This window comes from Mustela putorius, unplaced genomic scaffold (assembly GCF_011764305.1).
Source record: "Mustela putorius furo isolate JIRA1106 unplaced genomic scaffold, ASM1176430v1.1 tig00537227_pilon_pilon_pilon, whole genome shotgun sequence".
In the NCBI taxonomy this organism is placed as follows: Eukaryota; Metazoa; Chordata; class Mammalia; order Carnivora; family Mustelidae; genus Mustela; species Mustela putorius.
In genome coordinates, this window is record NW_025422368.1 from 3,851,983 (window position 1) to 3,874,538 (window position 22,556).

Below are 22,556 nucleotides of genomic sequence, written 5' to 3' on the forward strand. Positions count from 1 at the left end.
ACCCAATGTGGGGTTTGCACTCAACCCGGAGGTAAGAGTCACATGCTCTCCTTACTGAGCAGCTAGGTGCCCCAACAATTTGAATTTTTAAATCTTGACAGGTTGGAGCCATGAGCACATCCTCTGGTAAAACTTAATAGGGCAACTTTACAGGTCCTGCACTTGAGTTCAAAAAAGCAGTTTCCTGTGGATGGGATGAAGGAGGTGGCTGGGCTTCACTCAGCCCATGAGATGGGAGTCCCAGGATCCTCAGATGGGACCCGCAGGAGTCAGGCAGTGTCATTTGTGTCCCAGTCTGCACTTCAGCTAGTGCCCGAACGGGATGCTATGTGCCCTTGCTGGCCCCAGGCTTTTGTGACATTCAGTGGAGCGCAGCTGGCAGGGCAGAAGAACATGGAACCATGTGGGCAGGACAGCACACAGGCCAAGAAGCCACAGTCTGTGGTCAGACATCCCAGGTCCAACGTCTTTTCCTGTCCATGAGCTCCATGGACAGCTTACTGACTTCTCTAGCCTTTGCTTCCTAATCCACAAAGGGAGGAGAGTAATGCCCACCTTGCACGCTCTCTGAGGATAAGGGCAGTGAATATATGTAAAGCAAATTTTGGGGCACTGCTTAGCACTGACTGTCAATGTTAATCAACAACACTAACTGATGGTAATGGAAGGGACCTCCCAGGACGAGAGAGTAACTGCTCTCGCCCGCCCTTGGAGAAGACACGTGGAGGCTGCCTGGCTCCCCATGACGAGGGGCTTGCTACTGAGCAGATGGCCTACAGAGAAAGGCGTGGGCCTCCCAGTAAGTGGCAGGGGGCTGCAGGGGAGCCCAGTGCCTGACACCAATGCACCAGGCGACCTCTAGGGTCCCAGATACACTTGAGCTTCCATGACCCCGAGGACTTGATATCTTGGGTTCCCGTGGCCTAAAGAAAGGCATTCACTGCCACCCACATGCTAAAAAGCCAAGCAGCCACTGAAGATTCCCATCTCTAGGTCACCTACGTGCCCCCAATTCACATTTATTCTCTAATTGACAAGGGGGAAAGCACAAACCCAGCAGAGCTCTTCGGCTGCCTTCAAGGCTACGTGGTTGGTGACGCACTGGGATCAAGACCCTCTTTTGTATAGATGAATAGGCTGAAAGGCAAAAGCAGCTACAGACGAAGACTGAGAAAAGATGAGTGGTTTGCTCCCCCTCCCTCGTCCAGGCTAGGCCAGGCTGCCTGCCGTGTGTCAGAGAGGGAAGAGGGCTGTGTTCAGGCCAGCTCCTCTTCTGACCCCGTGACCGTGACCGGCTGTGACTGGTGCATGTGGGAGGGTAGCACCACCTCCTCACAGTGTCTGCCTCCTGCCCTCGCCCCCGACCAGAGCTGGGCAGTCGAGCTACACACACAGAAGACAGCGGGCACCAGGAAAGCTCTGTGAATAAAACTTTAATAATGTACAGCAGAAATTGGACAGGCTCATTCTTATATTAAAACAAAAGATTTCCTATATTACAACTTATTTACATTTGCATACTGAAGAGGTAAAGTGTCTAAGTGGCTATTTTACAGTCCTTTCTAATAAAATGTACAAAAACAAACAGAAGTACCGAGAATGCCGTTCGGGGGCCTTGATGGCGACGTGAGAACGGGCTTGGACTTGGTCTGTGAATCCAGAATCCAGAGGTGCAGGTAGCCCTATGGATCAGGGTTAGCCCCAGGGGCCAAAAACCACGGCTTTAGGCCTCAGTGTCTCCCCAGCTCTCCAACTCCTAACTCCTGGTGTTAAGAGCAGTGGGGAAGAGGGAACTTCCCCAAAGACTGCTGAGTCTTCCCCAAGGTGCAGTGAGGCCAGAAGAGCCTCCCGGGGAACAGGCCAGTGGCTTGGGAGGCCCTAGGTTGAGGAGTGTTGGCAGATCCCAGAGGCTGGTTGTGACTGGGGCACGGGAGTCTAAGTTCCATCACCGCCTCTACCCTGCCAGGTTCTGCTGTAGGGCAGACAGGCAGGGGATGGGGGGGGGCATAGGGATCAACAGGAGTGGGGAAAGAAGGTCCCCCTAATGACACAATTGGTATTCAAGGGAAATCAGTCAGTAGCCAGTAAATTGGCCCAAAGGGTGAGGCAAAGATCTCCTTTAATGCAAGGAAAGAAGCAACACATGGGGAAAATAAATAGGAAGACCAGGAGCATTTGGGAGACCCATGTAAGCAGGGAGAGGCGTGCCCCTCCTCCACAAGCTTTGGCAGAATCACTGGGCTGGAGGAGGGCCCCGCTCTCAGGCTGCATACATCATGTGCCTCCCCTGGGGGCAGGAGGGGGGGCTTAGAATGAATGCAGTGATTTAGGGTCTCACTGTCCACCACCGGGCTCTTTGGGGTGGGGCGGCACCCTGCTCCTCAGTGATCTTCTCTGCGAGCAATCATTCCAGGTTCAAAAGACTCTCAGAACCAACTATACAAACATCTGCTCTTGAACCAGGCACCCACTAACTGGGGTCAGCCCCTTCTTCAGTGTTCCAAGAGGGGGCCCACGCCTGTCTTGCTCATGTATAGTATTCCAAGTGCCCAGCACAGGCACTTGGCAAACATCTGGTGAATAAATGCTGGAGGAAAAGGTGTAACCAGCTGAACAACGCACAGAAGGCTAGGGCCCTGATGCAGAAACCCCTCACAGAACTGGGGGCTGGGGAGGGGGGCACAGTGCAAGACAGACTGACCTCCAGGGCAAAGAGGGAGGAACTCTCGCTGCTCAGTGGGAACAGGCTCAGGTGCAAGGACAAACATTTCCAGTGTGATTGAGCTGTGTGCGTTTCATTGAAGATTTTTTTTTTTTTGTGGTTTTTTTTTTTTGTGTTTCGTAGGAATTTCTTTAAAAACAAAGAGATTGAGAGGTAATCATCACATAGAGATGGTTTTCCTTTTATAAACAATAATATTAAAAAAAGTTAAAATTCAGACCCTTCCAATAAAATTAAGAAAGTAAAAGAAAGAAAGGAAAGAGAGGAGAGAAAGGAGGAAGGAAAAAAGAAACAACCCAAATCACTCCAGTTTAAAAGTTATGGCTTCAAAGTTATTATATACCTAAGATATGCTGAGCAAATCACCACCCACAACCGTGCTTCTAGACGTCATTAAATACTATACTCAGGTTAAAAGAACAGATTTGGCTCGGGCTGTTTCCTTTCACAGGGCCCCTGAAGTGGGTGCAGGTCTCACATCTTCCCTCCACCGTAATCAGATAATCCAGTAAAAGACCCATGCAGATGCCTCCCTCCCACCCCGGACTCCCTCCCCACTCCTTGCCCCCCTCTCCCTTCCCCACCCTAAACCCATCACCACCAAAAATATACACTGCTGTTTCCAGAATCTGGGATATGAAAGACAGATGTGACATTCCAATCTGAGTCCCAGGATCTGGGCTTCAAATCCCTTGGCCCTTCCTGCTGCTGCTGAGGACCATGCCCTTGGGCTGGCTCATTTCCCACGGCTGCCACTAACTGCACCGCCTGACACTTCCACCAAGATTCTTTCCCTGCCCACCCCCATGCCTCACATTTGGACCCAAAAGCCTCGCCTGACATGAACAACTGGGCCAGCTTTGGTTCCACAGTCTGAAGTGGAGGTGTTGACATGGGGTGGGTGGGGCAGCCTGCTGGGCAGGGAGCCCCACCACGGCATGGGGTTCCTGGGGCGGGGAGGGGCTGGGAGTAAGACCTCTGGGAAGGGCACCAGGGAAACCAGACGCTGCTCACTACCGAACAGAGGCACCAGCACGCAGAGACGGCATGACAACCACACCCCCGACCTGCACATGCACAGAAAGCTCAAGCAGGTAAGTGCGCACCTACAGACACACACATACACACACACATATGTGTAAGGGCGTGGCACGGACCAGGCACAACAGGGGACGCACCTCGGCACATGCACACACACATGGCTGGACAGACAGGCGGCAGATCCCGTCTCCACTGGGGGGCCCTCCAGATGTCCTCAGGAGGGAGGAGGGGAGCCTGGGGCCCAGAGCTGCCTGTGAGAGGGCGCTGTCCTCTTGGTGCCTCTGGGCCACCTCGGAGTGCTGGGGTTGGTCCCTGGAGGAAAACCCTCAGTGCTGCACGGCACTGGTGCCCTGGCGACACTCGGCTTCGTCCAGGCGGTCCAGGCCACCCGCCAGCGCACCAGGGTTGCGGACTTCCCACCACAGCCAGCTCAAGTTGTGGCATCAAGTTCTCCACACCCTTCGCTCTCAGAGTCTCCATGCCATTAGGAGGTAAATATAAAAGGTGTCTGTGTCTCAAACCCAACATGGGAGTGAGGGAGTCTCCCGGGCTCGGTCCCTCTTTCGGGCCAGGACTCCTGGCCGCAGAGGGCTGGGCAGAAACGAGAGGTAGGCCTCCATTGTACGCTCAACGTGGCAGCTCTGTGTGTAGTTCCCGCTGCCCAGGGCTGCGTGCAGGGGAGGGAGAGGCTTAGATCTTCACATCTTCCTGCACGCTGAGCTGTGAGAGGGTCTTCTTAATGCGCAGAGCGGTCAGGCGGGCCGCGCCATTGGCGTACCAGCACTCCCGCATCATCTTCCCCATCACCCGTAGAGCCTGCACAGGGAGACCCAGACGGCGTCAGGCGGACTCTCACCCCTGCCCCGGGGAGGCCTTCCCAACCACCTTCCTGAGCCCTGGGACCTCTGGGGCAAGCTTCCCTCCCCTTGTTCCTCGGGGGCCAGGAGAATGCTGTGCCTGGAGAGGGGCGATGTGCCCTGCAAGTGCCCTCGGCCAGCCATCACTGGGGTGCTCTGAATGGGGGTCCCAGAAATAGCCAGGGCTCCAAAAATCACTTCTGTCGGGCTGGAGACTCCCTCTGCATGATTCTGTCCTAACTGGTTTTCTAAAGCAGCACGTGAGCCAGGCACAACAGGGGCACCTCTGGGCACGCGCACGTCTGCCGGCTCACAGGCACAGACTGGGGGTGAGGAGCAGCAGCAACGGAGCCCCTGAAGGCAATCCTGTCAGAGGCAGAAAGCTCTGGTTTCTGAGGGCCACAGAAGTCCCCAGTGGCTACCCTAGGCCAGTGGTTTTCAAAATTTCAAAGACTGATTGAAGGGTGTGTGGAACAGGGGCAGTTAAAGACCAGCTCTTTTAACCTCACCCTCATCCTCGGAAACCCTGACCTGAGGGCTCCAAGGAACATTTTGGAAAATGCTGCTCTATTATGCAACAGGAAGACATCACGTCAAATGTAAACTGAATGATTTTGTTCTTAAATGCACCAATGCCCCCTAGTGGTTTGAATGCCTAAAAGCAGCGCCATGAGGGCCAAGGAGGCCCACGTGCACTTGGTTCCGCAAACCCTGCTCCTGGGAAGACTCTAAGACCCCAAAATGCCATTTTATTAGGAACCTGCATTATAAATTTGCTCTCATTTCAATTCCCCCCCAAATGCTGTCCCCGCCCCACTTCAGATGCCACCTCACCCAAACTCCAACCCTACACACCCTCCTCCCCTCCTGAGTTTTTAGAAAAGCCGCCTCCCTCACAGACATGCCTTCTCCCTAAGTCCTGTCCTGCTGTTCTTCTACATCCAGGCTAAGCTTCTTTCCTGGATGCCTCTTCTAGGCTCTTCCACAGAGCTCAGCTCACCCCTGTGGTTCCAGAGCCATTTTTCTAGCTAGGTCTAACGCTCCCCGCTCAGTTTTTGTTTCTGTCTCTTGTTGACAAACTCACTTGGCTTGGTCCCCAAGACATAGATTTTTCTTCTTCTAGGCTGTCGATCTGCAAGGGAACCCACAGTGACCAGGACAAGGCACCATGGCCCCTCAGGACTTAGTATAAGACAGCACATGGTTGGTCACCTGGGTGGCTCAGTGGGTTAAAGCCTCTGCCTTCAGCTCAGGTCATGATCACAGGGTCCTGGGATCGAGCCCCACGTCGGGCTCTCTGCTTGGCAGGGAGCCTGCTTCCCTTCCTCTCTCTCTGCCTGCCTCTCTGTCTACTTGTAATCTGTCTGTCAAATAAATAAAATCTTAAAAAAAAAAAAAGACAGCACATGGTTGTGCATAACTGACACACTCAGAGGTTACCTCTGGGCACAGCCTCCTTGTTGGGAAACCCTTTTCTTTTTTTTTTTTTTTTAATTAGGAAACCCTTTTTCTAAAGTAGAAAAATCAGGCAGATGGAAAATCCACAGGAGGCAGGGAAGCTTCCTACCTCATAACTCTGCCACCAGTTGGGGATGTTGGGACGGAGCTTCTGGTCACATACGACCTTTCGCATTTCCTCAATGGAAGGGTCAGAGGGCACTAAGTCATAATACGGCAGCTGATATTCTTCATGGACTCCTGGGAGAAAAGAAAAATATCCACCTGAGTTATCAACAGAAGGAGGCCAGTACTCTAAAATCTACAACAACACTTACACTGTGATCTATAAATATCACTTCCCGCTAAGAGGAGCCAGGGCTCCCTGGAGAGGTGGGTGGGTTCCAGGAAGGGGATAAGAGATACACGAGATTAGCCAGGAGTATCTTTTCCAAACGATAACTAGCGAACTATCAAAGACTACTAAGGTCGTGTCAAAAGGCACAAACTTGGAAAGCTCCCCTGTGGCCAAAGATGAGAACATTTAAGCAAAAGTAGGACAAATTAATCACATCAATGGATTTTAATCCACCAGTTCACGATATTTAAAAAAAAAGGGGGGGAGGTTATTCGGCTCAGGTCATGATCTCAGGGTCCTGGGATCGAGTCCCACATCAGGCTCTCTGTTCAGCAAGGAGCCTGCTTCCCTTCCTCTCTCTCTGCCTGCCTCTCTGCCTACTTGTGATCCCTGTCAAATAAATAAATAAAATCTTTAAAAAAAAAAAAAAAAAGAAGAAGAAGAAATCCAGGGGTGCCTGGCTGGCTTAGTCAGGAGGGTATGCGACTCAAGAGTTATGAGTTTGAGCCTCATGTGTGGAGTAGAGTTTACTTAAGAAAAAATTATTGTTTAAGTTTTAAGAAATTAAATAAAAAATCTAGCTAATATTTCAGGATTGACAATATCAGAATATTGGCATTTTTCAACCTCTAATGAATGTGGATTTGGACAATGATCACTGATGGCTATTAACATCACAAAGAAGACAGAACCCGCATTATGTGCCTGGTAACAGAACAACTTTGGGGGAAAATACTGTGTGTGTGTGTGTAATTCTCATCATTAGATGTAACTATCACAGGAAATCCACAGGAATAGAGAACATGTGAATGCCAGGAAAAGGTAACTGGCAAAATCTAGATAGGAAAACTACAAGGCAAATGACCTAGATTCTGCAATGGAATAAACTGCAAAGGAAAAAAAAGCAGAGGGGGGACCTGTACATTATAAGAGACTTAAGATGTGTGTCAGCCAACTGCAGCTGATGGACATTATTTGAACCCTAATTTGAACAAACTGTTTAAAAAATCTGGAGACACCTGGGGAAATCTCAACCTGGACTGGTTAAATGATAATACTATTCACTTTTAAAGTATGATAACAGTGTCATGTTTTTAAGTTCTTATCTTTTAGAGCTACAAACTGAAATACTTTCTGTAATAAAAAGCTAATTTAAAAATTCCAAGGTAACTTTCCCTGCCCTTTTCCAGGAAAAATTCTACTGTTCTGAGCTAGTGGGGCAGATCTATAAACAGAGTCTGACTTGGTAATTATCTAAGGGGTAGCTGAGAAACTATGCTCTGGCCTCAGTCTGCCAGTGTTTGAATCCTAGCTGATTAGTGTGACTTTGGACAAATTACCTAATTTTGCTGTGACTCATTCTCATCTGTAAAATTATGAAAATAATAGTACCCACCTCTTAGGTTCTGCAGGACAGATTCAGTGAGTTCATACACAGTGAGTAGTAAGTATCATTATTACTAGAATACTCAGCCCCAACTTCTGGGGAAAAAATTAACTTATTCACAGTTTAAGACCTGTGTGACCAGATTTTTCTTAAATCTGTCTTATCTGTATATAATGATCCACATTTCAGGGGTGCCTGGCTGGCTTAGTCAGTAGAGCACACGACTCTTTAAAAAATAATAGTAATAATTTTTTTTTTGTCAGAGAGAGTGAGCGAGCACAGGCAGGCAGAATGGCAGGCTGAGGCAGAAGGAGAAGCAGGCTCCCTGCCGAGTAAGGACCCCGACGCGGGACTCATCCCAGGACGCGGGCATGATGACCCAAGCCAAAAGCAGCCATTCAACCAACTAAGCCACCCAGGCATCCCAAGCACAGGACTCTTAATGTCAGGATCATGAGTTCAAGTCCCATGTTGGGGGCTGGGGGGTATAATTTGCTTTAAAAATAAATTTTTAAATATGTTGTATGTGCAATTCCATGAATAATACCTGGGTGCCTGCTCCATAATGTGAATCTTCCCAAACACATGAGAGATGGAAAAGGTGAGTAAAACAGAAGAGCGTTCCACTGGAAGACTTAACAGTTCTTTTAAGTTCACTTAATTTTTATTTATTTCATTTCCATTGACCTGGAATCTTTTACATCAGAGACAAATGGCTGAGGGAAAGATTCTAGTGGTTCCTGAATTTGTTCACATGGCAGAAAAGTTAGAAGTCACTGTATAATACTGATGTACTAAGCTAATGATAAAAAATGTTTCCTGCTAGATCTGATACTACCTTTTACTGGATTCTGGTATGGGGGAGCAGTGCAAATGCCAAAGGTGTAAGAAACAATTACAGAATAAAAACCTAACTCATTTTGAGAAAATCCTGTATGTTAATAAACTTTCTGTTCCAAATTCAGAAATTACCACCATTATCTGATCAGTACTATGGCCTGAGAGCTGGTGTCAGAACATACTCCCTGCCTCTCATGGAAAGGGAGGCCCTGCATTAGTCCTGGGCTATTCCTGCCCGGGGCTTTCCCAAACTCTGAGGACAAGGACAATGTGTTTAAAAAAAAAAAAAAAAAAGAAACAAACAAAAAACCAAGCCAAATAAGCCTCCAGAATGGTTACCACAATGTAAAACACTATTCTACAGGGGCACCTGGATGGCATGGTCGGTTAAGCATTCATTCAACTCTTGATCTTGGTTTAGGTCATGATCTCGGGGTCCTGGGATTGAGTCGAGTTCCAGGCTGTGCGTGGAGCCTGTTTGAGAGTCTCTCTCTCTCCCTCTGCCAACCCCTGAACCATCAGCACACTCACACTCTCTCTCTCAAATAAATAAAAATAATTTTAAAAATAAATACAATTTTGTAAAAAGCACTATGCAACAGAGTCGACACACTTTTAGTACAATCACCTCCAAGATTCCCTCATCTTTGATGAGGACCCGAGGTGTGATGGGCTCTGGCTTTAGACACCCAATAGGTTGTAAAGAGAAAGGAGTCACAGAAACACCAGCTCCCTCAGGTGAGCTCCCTCAGTGGATCCGGCAAGCTGGACTGGGACGGGGGAGCAAGAGAAGGCAAAAAAGAAAGGTACCTCCAGAATTGCATCTCCGAGCAATCTCCCAATACACAAGCCCGAGGGCATAAATATCAGCACATTTGAAGGAGTCGAAGTGCTTCATGTTAATGGTTTCATCGAGCACTTCGGGGGCCATGTATCTGCAAGAGCAAAGGAAGCAAAATCACACCAAGAAAACGATTTCTTCGTTTAAATCCAAGTAGTGATTCAGGGGCCCTCGGAATGTAGAAAGGCATCACCCCAAGAATGTTCCTTGGGGAACAGGAAGTGATCAATTCTCTTTACTGCAAACTCCCATGTTTTGGATTCGAAACTTCAGCCAGAGCTGGGTGATACTAGGCCGCTCTTTTTGTACCTCTATTTTTTAACCATCGAGATGTAAGCATGTTTTGCATGTTCTGATTTCCTGACAGTAGTATTTGTTCTGTGGATCACAGGGTAGTAACAACCCATAATATCTGGTGGCTTGTGGGGTCTTGGACTTTATTAAATGTAGCCACAGTGATGGGTTGAGTTTAAATTTCACTCTGAACATCTTTTGTTATCTTACCTAATTACAGATAAAAATGAAATTAATTCTAGGTGATTGCTAATTCTTCCTTGATTAAATAGTACTACTCGAGCCAGTCCCCCTACCCCTTAGCATCCCCCCGACCTGAAGGCCAATGGGGGGGTCACCTCAGGCCTCACACTTTGGGGCCTAGGTAGCTGCACTCATATAGGTGAAGAGGGAGGAAAGCAGCAGCACACCTGAGTGAAATTCACTGAAATCTGGCAGATAAATAGATCTCCTCTTCTGTCCCATTACAAGACACTCCGTTTCTAACTCATGAAATCAATCTACAATCATAATTCCTTACTCCTTCCTTCACTTCTGTATGAAGCAGGAAGCAGACCCATAATCCTAAAGGTGCCCCAACTCTCCACCCTAAGTCACCTCTGCTCGGGGTGGGCAAACCTGCTCTGACCCCAGAGCAGACATACCCCTGCGTCAGCAAAGCACCCTTGGGACTACACATTCTTCCTCCCTGCCCCAGCCAAGTCTGTGGCCTGCCCCCTCTCAGATCTTTCTCCAGATTCTCTTGTTCTGCTGCCTCCCCTGCCCAACACCAAGAACAGCTACATGTGTCTCGTTCTTTAGAGCCAGGCTCACGACACCCGCATCTGTTGGATGCAACCAGCACAGCTTTCCAGTGCACGGGGTGGGGCTTCGATTCAGCCACACCTCCATGTCTATGTCTCTTTCTCCTTTGCAGATAGGGAGATGGGCGCTCGTGCGCGCCTCGGTACAAGGGCAGGGCAAAGTCAGAGGCCCAAGGCCTTCCTACCGTTTGGTCCCCACCCTCTGATTCGGGGCAATGTCGATGGTGTCCGTGACTGCATCATGGCGGACAGCCAGGCCCAGGTCTGCGATGGCACACATGCCATTTTTCTTCACCAGGATGTTCTTTGATTTTAAGTCTCGGTGAGCAATTCCAGGCTTCCCTGGCAGAGAAAAGAAAATATGGATCTTTATATAGAGAGAGCATACATGTTAAAAGCCTAAGACTCCGCAGCCAGACTATGTGGGTCCTACTTCTGGCTTTGCCTTCCACTAACCCCGTAACCCTAAAAGGCGACTTAACCCATCTGTACCTCTGTCTTCTCATCCACAACATGAGGCTACCCCAATCCTTACTTGACAGCTATGTGAGGACGAAACACATTAATGTGGGTAAGTGAAGGCTCAGAAGGACATGCTCATTAGTGATTCTCATGTCTCCTCCATTCTTTTCCCTGAACTGATACACTCCAGGATAGAACTGCAAAGGAATTCCAAGAAGAACTGCTGTATTTGCTAGACTCTCACTGTCAAAGAGGCGAAGAGAAGGCCTGCTACTGTCACACATGTTAATGGTTGGTTTCCAGTCAGGGCCAGCAAGAGCCATTGCCCTGGTCAACCAGAAATCAGGGAGCACACCCACAATATGGAGGAGAACCATGATCCCCCAGGGGCACCCGGGTGGTTCAGTGTGTTAAGCCTCTGCCTTTGGCTCAGGTCAAGATCTCAGGGTCCTGGGATTGGGCCCCAAATTGGGCTCTCTGCTCAACAGGGAGCCTGCTTCCCCCCCCCCCCCCTCTGCTTGTCTCTCTGCCTACTTACGATTTCTCTCTCGGTGTCAAATAAATAAATCTTTAAAAGAAAAAAAAAAGGAACCATGATACCCCAAAGAGCTGATGTCACAGTCAACCTACAAGGAAGCTTGAGGTCTGTTTCCTCCAGGAGAACCTTCCTAGATTAGAAAAAGCCCAGTGTCTGTAAGCCAACTGTCCCCAACAGCGAATGTGTGACGTGACTTTAGTGAACTGTGTTCCTCTGCCCTAGCTCCCTTTCTCCTCTGGGCTCCATTCTTTTACATGTGTGTGAAGCCTTCGGGGATGACAGAACACTAGCTCACCACTCAGCAATCATGCCAGGCCAGCCGTTGACAAACAATGGAAACTTTATGTTCCAGAGCCCTGAGAAAATTCTAAAGACAGAGGTGGAAAGACCCCACTGGAGACACCTCTTGTTCTCAAGGGAAACTCAAACCTCTCTCCCTTAGATTGGGCCACAGTTCTTGAGGCCCACCTCCAACCACCTCAGGAAAAAGGCGTTCTGGAAACTAAACCTGGATGGTACCGGCTTTCAAAGTCTACTCAACTTCCTGGCGCTCTGGCGGGGTCCACTCACCTTGGGTGCCCACAATCTCCATGTGCAGGTGTGCTAGCCCACTAGCTGCAGACAAGGCCAGCTTAATCATCCCCTCAATGGTCACTGTGTATCGGTTAAGATAATCAAACAGGGAGCCATGCTCATGGTAGTCTGAGACGAGCCACAGCTGTGTCCAGGTGCCATTATCTGCAGAGAACCACAGAGGAGTTCTGGAAGAGGCACAACTACCAGCAAAACGGTTAAGGCAGGAAAGAAAGAATAGGTGAACAGCATGAACTCCCAACTAGACGCCTGATTTCATGGTGGCCTCCACACCTCCTGAGCCTCCCCCTCTGTACCCGTTTCATCTATACTTGATCACCAGTGTGGGGGTCCAGGAAGGACAGAAGAATGATGTTCTTTCTTAGACAGGCTCCCTTATTTCTGGCAGGTGCTGTCAGAGTCTGAACACGACCTACTCATCTACTCATTAGACTGTGACTGGCTGCACCCGCTGTGGCCAACAAGGAAGGCTTTGCAGACCCTCCTCTGTGCTCCACGAGCCTGTGAGCATAGCCCAGCCCCCCAGCTGGCTCATCCGTAATGCTTCCTCTCAGGCCACTGCTCCTTCCAGGCCATGAGCTCTTTCTCTCTGGGAGAAGAGCAAAGAGCTCCTTAGTGTGTTCTTATATTCCAGACAAAAAAAAATGCTTTTCAGTGCATGAAGAGCACAATTCCAAGTATTGCAGAAAGGTCACCTTATCCCCAGAAGAGCAATGGAAGGTGGACAGCACGCGTTTTTCTATGGGGTAGGGGATGAGAGGCAGTGTGTAGTAGGAAGGAGGAAGGAGAAAAAGAAAAACCCAAAGCTGGTAATCTAATTAGGTTATGCTGCTGTCAATAGGAAGATTGGAAATTGGATTGAGATCTCCAAATTCCAGGCCGGTGCTAGTTCCAGGACACCATAATATATATATATATATATATATATATATATATATATATATATATATCATGCTAAGAAGGCAAAAACGAAGGAGTCCGATTTTTCTTCCTCCCTTGGCCCTAATGTGAGTTTTTACAGCCAGATCCCTATTCATACAGGCTGCCAGAATCAATACAGGGAGTGGCTTTTGGAACAGCACCAATTCTGGCTTCTCTGATTACGAACAAGGAGCCCACCCAACAACCTGCTCTGGCACTCCAACCAGCCCTGAAGTTGGGAGGACCCTGGCAGTAAGTCAAAGTTAGAAGGGAAGACATCTTCTGAGCCTTTAACCTGTATATAAAATTGAAGTGCTCTCAAAAGATGTTGCTGTTAAAAAATAATAATAAAAAGCACAATTTACTCAGAGGGAATAAACATGCTCTCTTCCCCTTCTTCCCCCATGTTTGAGTCCGAGCCTCTTCCACTTAGGGGCAGTTGGGGCCATATGACAATCCCCCCCACCCAAGCAATGCAAGGAATCGGCAGTCTGCTGTGGTCTTAGGAAAGAAGAATAAATAGTTAGCATCTTCTGCAGACTTTGGAGACACTAACTTCTAGAAACTGCCATGTCATGGGAGCAGCCTGTGTCACAGCTGTCAGGGCGACTCTCTCAAATGCACAAGCAAACACCTCCCGGTCTTTCCGACTTCAGGTGCGCTACCTGCCCACATGCCTGCCTCCCCCTCTCTCTGGAAGCTGCAAGGACAAGGCCCACGATTTGCTCCCTGTGACGATCAAAGCAGCTGGCAGAGGTCTTCCCCTACAGTGGTCAATGGCTGTTAGTGAATTAATGACTGAAATGCCAAGTACTCCCCACTATCTCAGAATAAACCGTAAGGCTCTCTAGGAGGCCCTTCACAGTCTGGTGGTGGCAGCCTCTCCACCCACATGACCTGCAGGGTCCCAGACACTCCTCACCTCTACATGTGTGTCTGCAGTGCCCTTCCCACTGATTCTTCTTCCTGACGGACTCCTGACACCCTGGTCTCAATCAAGCTCACGTGGGACCTCCCTGACCCCCATCTCACTCCCAATTTTTGCTCAATGGAAGAGCTTTAGACTGATTGGCTTTCGATTAATCGATTAGCTAATAGATTGCTATGAGAGTCTAGCTTCCTAGAATTCCTCGAATCAACTATTCGTTAACCTCTCGCTCTGCTGGTCAGTGAAGCCCTCAAAAACAAGGATATGCCTGGCCACACAACAGAGACTCCAAAATTAAATGAAAATGAGAAGGGAGAGGAAGGAGGAACCAAGGGACCCCAGGTCCAAGCCGACCAAAAGCGGAGCCTAAAGACCATGAGGAGGTGACACTCTGTGGGAAGCCAGGTCATCCCTGCTATGCTGCCCGCTCCACTACACATGTGGTCACTGCCAATTACATCACAGAACATGGACCACACACTTTTCAGGGCTCTCCTGCCCTGGCAGGGGATGAGGTTGTAATTCTTCATTCTAGTGATTTTCAAGGTAAATTAACTGGAGCCCCTGCCGGGACTACATTAGGGGTGAGGGGAAGGGGTGTTAGGAATGTAGAGTAAGCAGGCAGGGGGAGGGGCTGATCTTGTTTATCTGCTTAATAGCTTTGCTTGCTGAAGAGCCTGGGTTTTGGTGTAAGCTTTTCATAGAAGAAAAGTTGGAAGGACTGTCAGCTTATTCGGATTCTCTTTCTATGGGAGTAACTCTGAAGGCGGTCCCATAGCTGTTCAACTTCCCCAGTGACCCCCACCCTCTGGGGCTACTGCTGGCTCTGGGATCCCCCCATACCCAAACCCGGCTCATTACCTTTATTGTCAGCAGCAATAAATCCAAGGATGTTTTCGTGGCGCAGCATGACCGTTTGGTATATCTCTGCTTCCCGGAACCAAGACCGTTCTTCACGAGAAGAGAAAATCTTCACAGCCACATCACCACCCCTCCAGCGGCCACGCCACACTTCCCCAAACCGGCCCTTGCCAATAATCTCCTGCAAAACGATGGTTCGGGCCACTGTGCGCTGGACAAAAAGGGGCAACCCTGTGGACCAAAGAATGAAAGGCAGATATTGAAAATTCGCTGAACTTTGCAACTCCCACTCTCACTGCCACACTGGAAAGGCCATTACCACACAATGCCTCCAATCCACCCTCGTCCAATGACCAAGGACAGCTGTGGCTGCCCCTGCACCATGGCTAGGTGAGCAGTCAGAGGGCTAAACCAGGCAGCAACTGGTAGTGAGTGAACACAGAAACAGAAACGCACGAGATTAGCTACGCCTTATCTAAGCAAATTTTTTTTTCAGTTAGTATGGGAGACAGATTTGCACACATGTGACCAGATTTACCAACTCTGCAGTCGGCCTCTTGTGGGCCAGTCCACCCATATCTGCTTTATGCTAACTGAAGAGGAAAGAGGGCAGAGAAGAGGAAAGAGCGCTGGAGGACTGGGGGTGCCTCAGGCAGCTCCCCTCTACAGCCACTAGAGGGCGGTGCTGTGTGGCCCATGAAAGCCCAACTGGTCAGGCAGGCAAGGTTCCCACCTCTCTCCAAAGCTCTGCTCACAGGTCAAGCTCCAGATATGCAACAAGAGACAACCCACGCTTATCCTAAGAGTAACTTTACTGTCTTTCGCAGGGCTCATTTACTGCTTCATGTGCCCCCTTCAGTAGTCTCCCTATCTATCCAATCACAGTTACCCTTAGGACTGACTCGGAGCTCTCTCACATCCTCTCCCAGACCAAATAAACATGTTATTAATCCCTAAGTCCTGTGGATGTGAATACCATTTACCGGAGGCTTACTGTGCACCAGGAACTATGATAAAGCTTTAGATAAATCATCTCATTTCCTCACAACCACCTATAAGGTAGATGGTGTTATTATCCCCATTTTACAGATGAGAAAACGAAGGCTCAAAAGGGAAAGTTAAGTAACTCATTTGAACTCATACAGGCAGCAAGTGGCAAAGAAGGGATTTAAGTTTAGAACTGCCTGCTCCCAAAGTTTATGGTTTTGTTTTGTTTTTCTAAGATTTTATTTATTTGACACGGAGAGATCACAAGTCAAGTAAGCAGAGAGGCAGGCAGAGGGAGAGGGGGAAGCAGGCTCCCTGCTGAGCAGAGAGCCCGATGCTAGACTTGATCCCAGGACCCTGAGATCATGACCTGAGCTGAAAGCAGAGGCTCAACCCACTGAGCTATCCAGGTGCCCCCTGAAGTTTATGCTTTTAACTACAACTCTGTAACCACCAACATGTCTCTCACATCAGACCCCTCCTCTCCATTCCCCTGAGCCCAGTTCTGGTCCTTCTTTAAAAGACTCCCCAACTGGTCTTTCCACCTCCCCTGTCTTCCTCCTCCTGCCCTGCACACCCACACACAGCCTTGCTTCACCCTGCCCTCCCTAATGGGGGGGGCTGGTGAATGAGTGAATTCACCCTCCACACCACTGCCAGAATTCCTTCAACCGGAAAACATGAATGTTTACTTTGCCACATGAAAACTTCCGGGAGATGCCTCTTGCCTTACAAGATAAAGAATAGCACCCAAGGTCCTGCCCACCCATGCTGTGCTGCCAGTCCCCACCCCCCAGTGTGGGCAGGGCATCCCTGTCTCTGTATTGTCCCCTGAACACATGGTGAGCTTCTGTGCCCTTTTGTCCTTTAGCTCAAGGGGTTTTCCTTGGCCTGGAATGTTCCCTGTCCTCTTACCTCTCATAAAACATCCAACTCCGTCTTCAAGGCCCCTTTAAAGGCACCTCCCCCATGAGACCCTTTCCCAGCAATCCCCATCTCTTCTATCTGATCCTGGGTCAGCCCTTGTCATCTTTGTTTACCTTGTGTCACCCAGAGGGCCTTCAACACATACGTGCTGAAGGGAACTGAAAGCCACATGAACACTTATCACTTTAAAAACCACAGTATTAAAAGGCCAACACCTTCAAAGCTTTGCATATTTGGAATTAAGAAGGGACTTGAACAAGGAGAAATCGTTAATATTATCATTTTACTCCAGAGGACTAAGTGACGACAGTGGACCTTCATTAGCTTTGGCTAGTTCTGATCTCCAAAAGAACTCAGAAAACCTGAGCTACCCTCCTGTGAAAGCAAATTAAGTCGCAGAGTCAGTCAGGCAGTTCTAACCACTGCCCTACCTCTTTCAGCAAAGAACAAGACATGTATTTTCTCTCTTCCTAAAAATATGCAGCTTTTAAATATATCCATCATTTTGGCACTCTCTACTGCAGAGCTTAATAAAGGCAAAACCACTGAAATTCAGGAGATGTCACAGCTCAAAGTATTCCTTGTGTTCAAGGAGGAATGTCTGGCCATGACTGATGGCATAATTTCCCTATGGAACAATAGTCTTTGTCACACGGCAAGGAAACATACGTAAACACACACAAAATTCTCACAATATAATTCTGTATGTTTTAGCCAGAATGGCAATAGAGTCCTTTGCAGATGATTTTTTTTTTTAACAAGGACAAAATACCACCATCACTAAAATGACTGTCTTCATAAAAACACTCTTTGGTACTCCTTTCACATCTAATAGCTAGCTGAGCTATGCCCTGAGACCTGAGCAACCCCAGTCCCTTTATCCTGAGTTCCGGGCTCCCACCAAGGTCCAGGGTTAGGTTCAATTTCCTCATCTAAGAAAGACTTGGTTACCAACAGGCCCTGCAGGAAACAAATGGTACTGATCCCATGCTGTCAGCCCAGGCTGCCTTTACGTAACCCCCACCAAAAAACCCTTGGGCAACTGGTACAAGTCAATGATTCACCAAACCCCAGCTCTCAGCTTTACTCAGTGTCCTTAAACTCCCCTTGTGGTTGCTCAGAGATCAATGATTAGCTATCACCACCTCACAGAAACTCGGCACACTCCTGTTTCTCCAAAGGGGCCCTTCCATTGAGCACTCCACTGCTCAGCTGGAACCAGGTGAATTTTAATAGATGCACAGTTATAAGACTTGAAGAGAGGCGGGGTTTCTGGAATGGCGAGTTTTGCAGTTGACCTTTGGAATCCCAGGGAATGAAAGCTTTTCTGTGGGCCCATTATCTTATTATATATCAGACTCCAAAAGAAGGGGAATTAGGAAGCCAAATGCTTTCATGCTGGCAGAGACAAGCACAGGGCCCAGCCTTCTTCATAAATGGTCTATCCCGCTGGGAACCAGTGACGAAGACCAACCACAGACATAATCACTGAAGGACTTGGTACCTGAGCCAGACCCTGATGTGGAGAGATCGTAGACAAGATCCTGGAGCGTCTTGTCTTTGGAGAGACACATCTCGCATGAGGGATCTTCCATGTCCAGTCTCTGGCGGTTGTGATAGACACGCTGATGATAGTTAATGACAAGGAAAACAATGATGATGATGAGAAACAGGAGGAACACTGGGCCAGCAATAATGCCCACCAGCTCCACAGGGCCCCACATGGAAGGGTGCTCAGACTCCTTGAGGTGACCTGGGTCAAGTAAGAGAGGAGAGGGAAAGAACACAGTAAAAAAAGGGGAAAGCTCTGGCCTTATCTGTCCCCAACACCTCCCTCCACGTGAAAAATGCCCTTTCCCTCTGCCTGTGTTCAAGGTGCCCTTGACCTCCCTGGTCTTACCCGGCTGTCTGTCTGCCCGGTGCTCTCAGATGCAATCCTCTCGAATGGAGGAGCCCTTTCCAACAGTCCGACTCACAATCCACTCTCTCATCCGCAGCATTTCATGGGACTATCCTGCCTCAGTGCCCCAGACAGAGGCCAGCTTCTGCTCTTCCACTCGTAACAGCTGCTTTAAGCCCTGCAGCTTTAAGTCTCTCCTCTTCTGCTCTCCCAGTAATGCCTTCTATATGGTACACTTGCAAAGGAGTGCCAGCTAATAACACTCCTCAGCCGTGACTGCTGTCCTTCTTTTCCAGCTCAGGTCTCTCTTTCCATCTTGCCATCACTCTTGGCCCGCAGCCGCCTTCACAGAGCTCAGGGGTTGTCTCCATACCTTCCCGTGGGGATCCCTGCCTGGCTCTCCCATTCCTCACCAGCTGCCCACAGCTGCTCAGCCAGCAGCCAAAACGCGGCTTTCCCTTTTGGGACTACGCTGACCATCTGCCTACCCCCAACCTCTTGTCCACAGACCTGACTGGGGAGGAATCCCACCCCCTTGTCACCCTGGAGAACATCTAAAAGGTACCTTCACCTATGGCCAAACAAAGGGATTGGGAAAGAGCAAAGGATGAGATGATAGGGGTGCCCTGCCTCCAGGATGAGCCAATAGTCCAACAAGGTTGTCCACTCACCACTGGGCACCCGCAGGTCAATCTTGTTGCAGAAGTCAGTATAGCAGCAGTGGGTGTTGCGGAGGTCCTCAGAGCTCAGGCAGTAGAAGGGCTTCCCGGCAGGGACCAGCTCCACTTTGGGGATGCAGGTACGCACGTGGTGCTCCATGCCATCCAGGTTGAAAATGGAAACCATGCAGGCCCCATCTGTCTCACACGTGTAGTTGGCCTGGAGGCAGCTGGTACATGCACACTGCAGAGCTGCAAGATTGGGGAGTACGCTGACATTAATGGGGAGATCTCCTCCTAGGTCCTTTTCCAGACTTAGCATATAACCCTTTAGCACACCTGATGTTCCCAAATAAGGAGCTTTTATACAGACAGGGCACGAAAGATGACACCATCAATGGGAGCAACAACTTTTCACCTGCTTATTCAGCTCAGAAACCCAGCTTCCAAGCTCCACCATTTTCTTCTAAGTGCCCTATCTAATGCCCATGAGAAACAGAGAAACCACCTCTTGAACTCTGTCTTAGACTCATTATACATTATTCTGTAGCTGGGAATGAAGTTTTCCTTTAAATATAGATCCCTGAGGAGAGAGGAAGGCACCTACCCCTTGGAGAAGATGACACCACCTCCTGCCCCAACCCTACATCCTCCATCCAAAGCCACACAGGCTCCCTCACTTGATGGTGGCTCATCATTCCATCCCCTTTCTCCGGCACCAGGCAGGCCTACAGTTTTCTGAATGCAGCATGCTCTCACACATTCTTTTGCTGCAGTGCTTTTTTCCCTGGCTACTTCTCACAAATCCTTTAAGATTCAGCCTGACCATCACTTCTCGTGAAAAGCTTCCCACCCACTAGTCCAATATCCTTCTTCTCCCTTTGGTCCATGGCAGGTGCACCTGTCACAAGGGGTGAAAAGAATAACCTCCAACGAGGATAATATTAATGCTTACCTCAAAGAGTTACTGGGAGGATCAAACGAGCTGATGCATAAAAAGTGTTCAAAATTAAACCTACTCTGGAAGGTCCCTGGATATCACTTGAAAATCTTATATATGTATGTAAAATATATACATATATATAAAATATATGAATATATGTAAATATATTTTACACACACACACTCACACACACACGTGTGCCCCCCAAATAGGCAGTGTGTACAATCATGTCTGGGACTAATGAGTTCTGCTGGGTGTGTTTTATACATAAGTGTGCACTATTGACAGGAAATTACTGTAAATGAATTTGGCGCCTCTGAAAGCCAGTTCAGCAGCCCTGGAATCTGAAATCCTTTATTTATCCATCTAACAAGAATAGCACAGACAGCAGCAGTTGGTTCTCCCCAACACTGTCTCCCATGAGCCTAACCCAGCCCTGACCTCTCGGAACAGGCAGGAGCGCGGCTGGGACACTTAGGCTGGGACTCGGTGCTGAATGAAGCATTCGCCCATAGGGAAATGGAGGGGGCAGCCCACCCAAGTCCCACACTGGACACTCATTGACTACTATCTGGATACCGAGTGGGAATATATTCAAACCAAGCCCCCTAGAGAAGAGACGTTTATGACCAATCCCTTCAGGCTGTAAACAGTCTATCTTTGTCTCTTCCTGCAAGACACTGGAAGGCATCTCTCGGCTTTTCAGTTCCAAAGACAGATTCTAAATATCTCCGTGCCCAAGCCCCCTTCCTCAAGCTCTATAAATGATGCAATCTCTGGCCATTCCCACGCCTGGAAACAAAGGGGAGCGCACACTGACAGGTACGAGGCCGCTGCGGGGCTTCACGTAAGGCCTTTGATCAGAGCCCTTTCTTCTGGGAGAAATTCCAAAACACGCAGTTACCTGCTGAAGGGTGAGGGTAGTGTTCTATTTTAAGGGCAGGAAGTTTAAAGCAGGTCCCTTTAGACTAGAATCCAAATCATAAAAGCAATTTTTAAAAATAAGTTCTTCCTAAACTTCGATTCCAACCCTTTTTAGACACAAGAAAGACAAAGAAACCTCCTCATTTCCCCCCAAATACCTCTTTTTGCTCCCTCTTTTATTCTTCTTGCTAACTTAAATTTACTTCTGCATCCTTCTTAATACTCGAGCCAAACCTTTTACTCACACTGGAGTCCTGACCAGCCATCCAAGGAAGCTGACGCCCCTCCCCTCTGTGTCACGGAGGACATGGAGGCACAAAGGGGTTCCCCATGGAGCACACACCTCTCAGTACATGTGCCCTGACATCCAGCAAAGAGAACAGCACTGGGGCTATTTTGGGAAGCAAGAAGGGAAAACGAACAACTCCAAGAGGGCTATTCTGAGCATAGCGGGACACACAGGCCAGACCTGTAGCCGCCTTTTAAGAAGGAAAAAAAAAAAAAAACCAAAAAAGCTCACTTCAGAGTCTGTCAATTAGCAGACAGGAGAGCCGAGAGTCTCTGATTCCAGATACTTATTCTCCCTTCGTTGGTTCATGGCCTCTTTCACAGTGATTCATTCTGGAGAACGAACACACCCACACGTGGCTCATTATTTTTGGGAAGTACTTAAACAATCTTGGTGTAAGACAGGAAAGAACAAAAGTGGTGAAATCTATGTGAGACGGGATGAAGAACGGAACTGGGAGCAGGGCCATGTGGGTTTGTGATAAGGAATTAGGCAAGTCCCTGAATCTATCTGGGCCTCAGCCGCCTAACCAGAAAATACCATTTATCTTACAGAGATGGTATGAAGATTAGCCAAACATCCGCTAAGTGCTATGAGTGTTCGGAGAAGGACTCTTTCTGCACACATCTGGGTACCTCTATATATTTTACAGAGTGAGGGAGAAGTCTGCAACAGATATATCTTTAAGATAACCATCACCACTCCCACACCCTTGAAAAGGCTTCAGTTACTTAACACGCGAGCTACAGTGGGGTTATGATGGCAGGAGTACGTCAGAAAGACCCAAGGCTCAAATACCAGCTCTAACACCAATCACCCGACCTTGCGCAAGTTAGTAGCCTTCCTGCACCCCGGTTTCATAATCTGTAAAGTGGGACTGTTAATAATCGCTTTACAGGGGCGCCTGGGTGGCTCAGTGGGTTGAAGCCTCTGCCTTCAGCTCAGGTCATGATCCCAGGGTCCTGGGATCGAGCCCCGCATCGGGCTCTCTGCTCAGTGCGGAGCCTGCTTCCTCCTCTCTCTCTGCCTGCCTCTCTGCCTAC

General features: G+C 48.7%; 1 protein-coding gene across 3 annotated transcripts in view; it reads right to left on the reverse strand.

The window, feature by feature from the left end:
* Window positions 1-1,418: 1,418 nt before the first annotated feature.
* Window positions 1,419-22,556, reverse strand: part of ACVR1B (activin A receptor type 1B) — a 35,980-nt gene continuing 14,842 nt past the window's right edge. For 2 of the 3 annotated variants that reach the window (XM_045073434.1, XM_045073435.1), the window contains 8 exons: window positions 19,370-19,609; window positions 18,303-18,551; window positions 14,885-15,115; window positions 12,151-12,318; window positions 10,766-10,922; window positions 9,453-9,577; window positions 6,188-6,318; window positions 1,419-4,579 (listed from right to left, as the gene is read on the reverse strand). In XM_045073434.1, the coding sequence (XP_044929369.1) occupies window positions 4,454-4,579; window positions 6,188-6,318; window positions 9,453-9,577; window positions 10,766-10,922; window positions 12,151-12,318; window positions 14,885-15,115; window positions 18,303-18,551; window positions 19,370-19,609 (1,427 nt within the window). In that variant the 3' untranslated portion in view covers window positions 1,419-4,453. The remainder of the gene's footprint in view (window positions 4,580-6,187; window positions 6,319-9,452; window positions 9,578-10,765; window positions 10,923-12,150; window positions 12,319-14,884; window positions 15,116-18,302; window positions 18,552-19,369; window positions 19,610-22,556) is intronic. The other variant, XM_045073436.1, reaches the window with a different exon arrangement.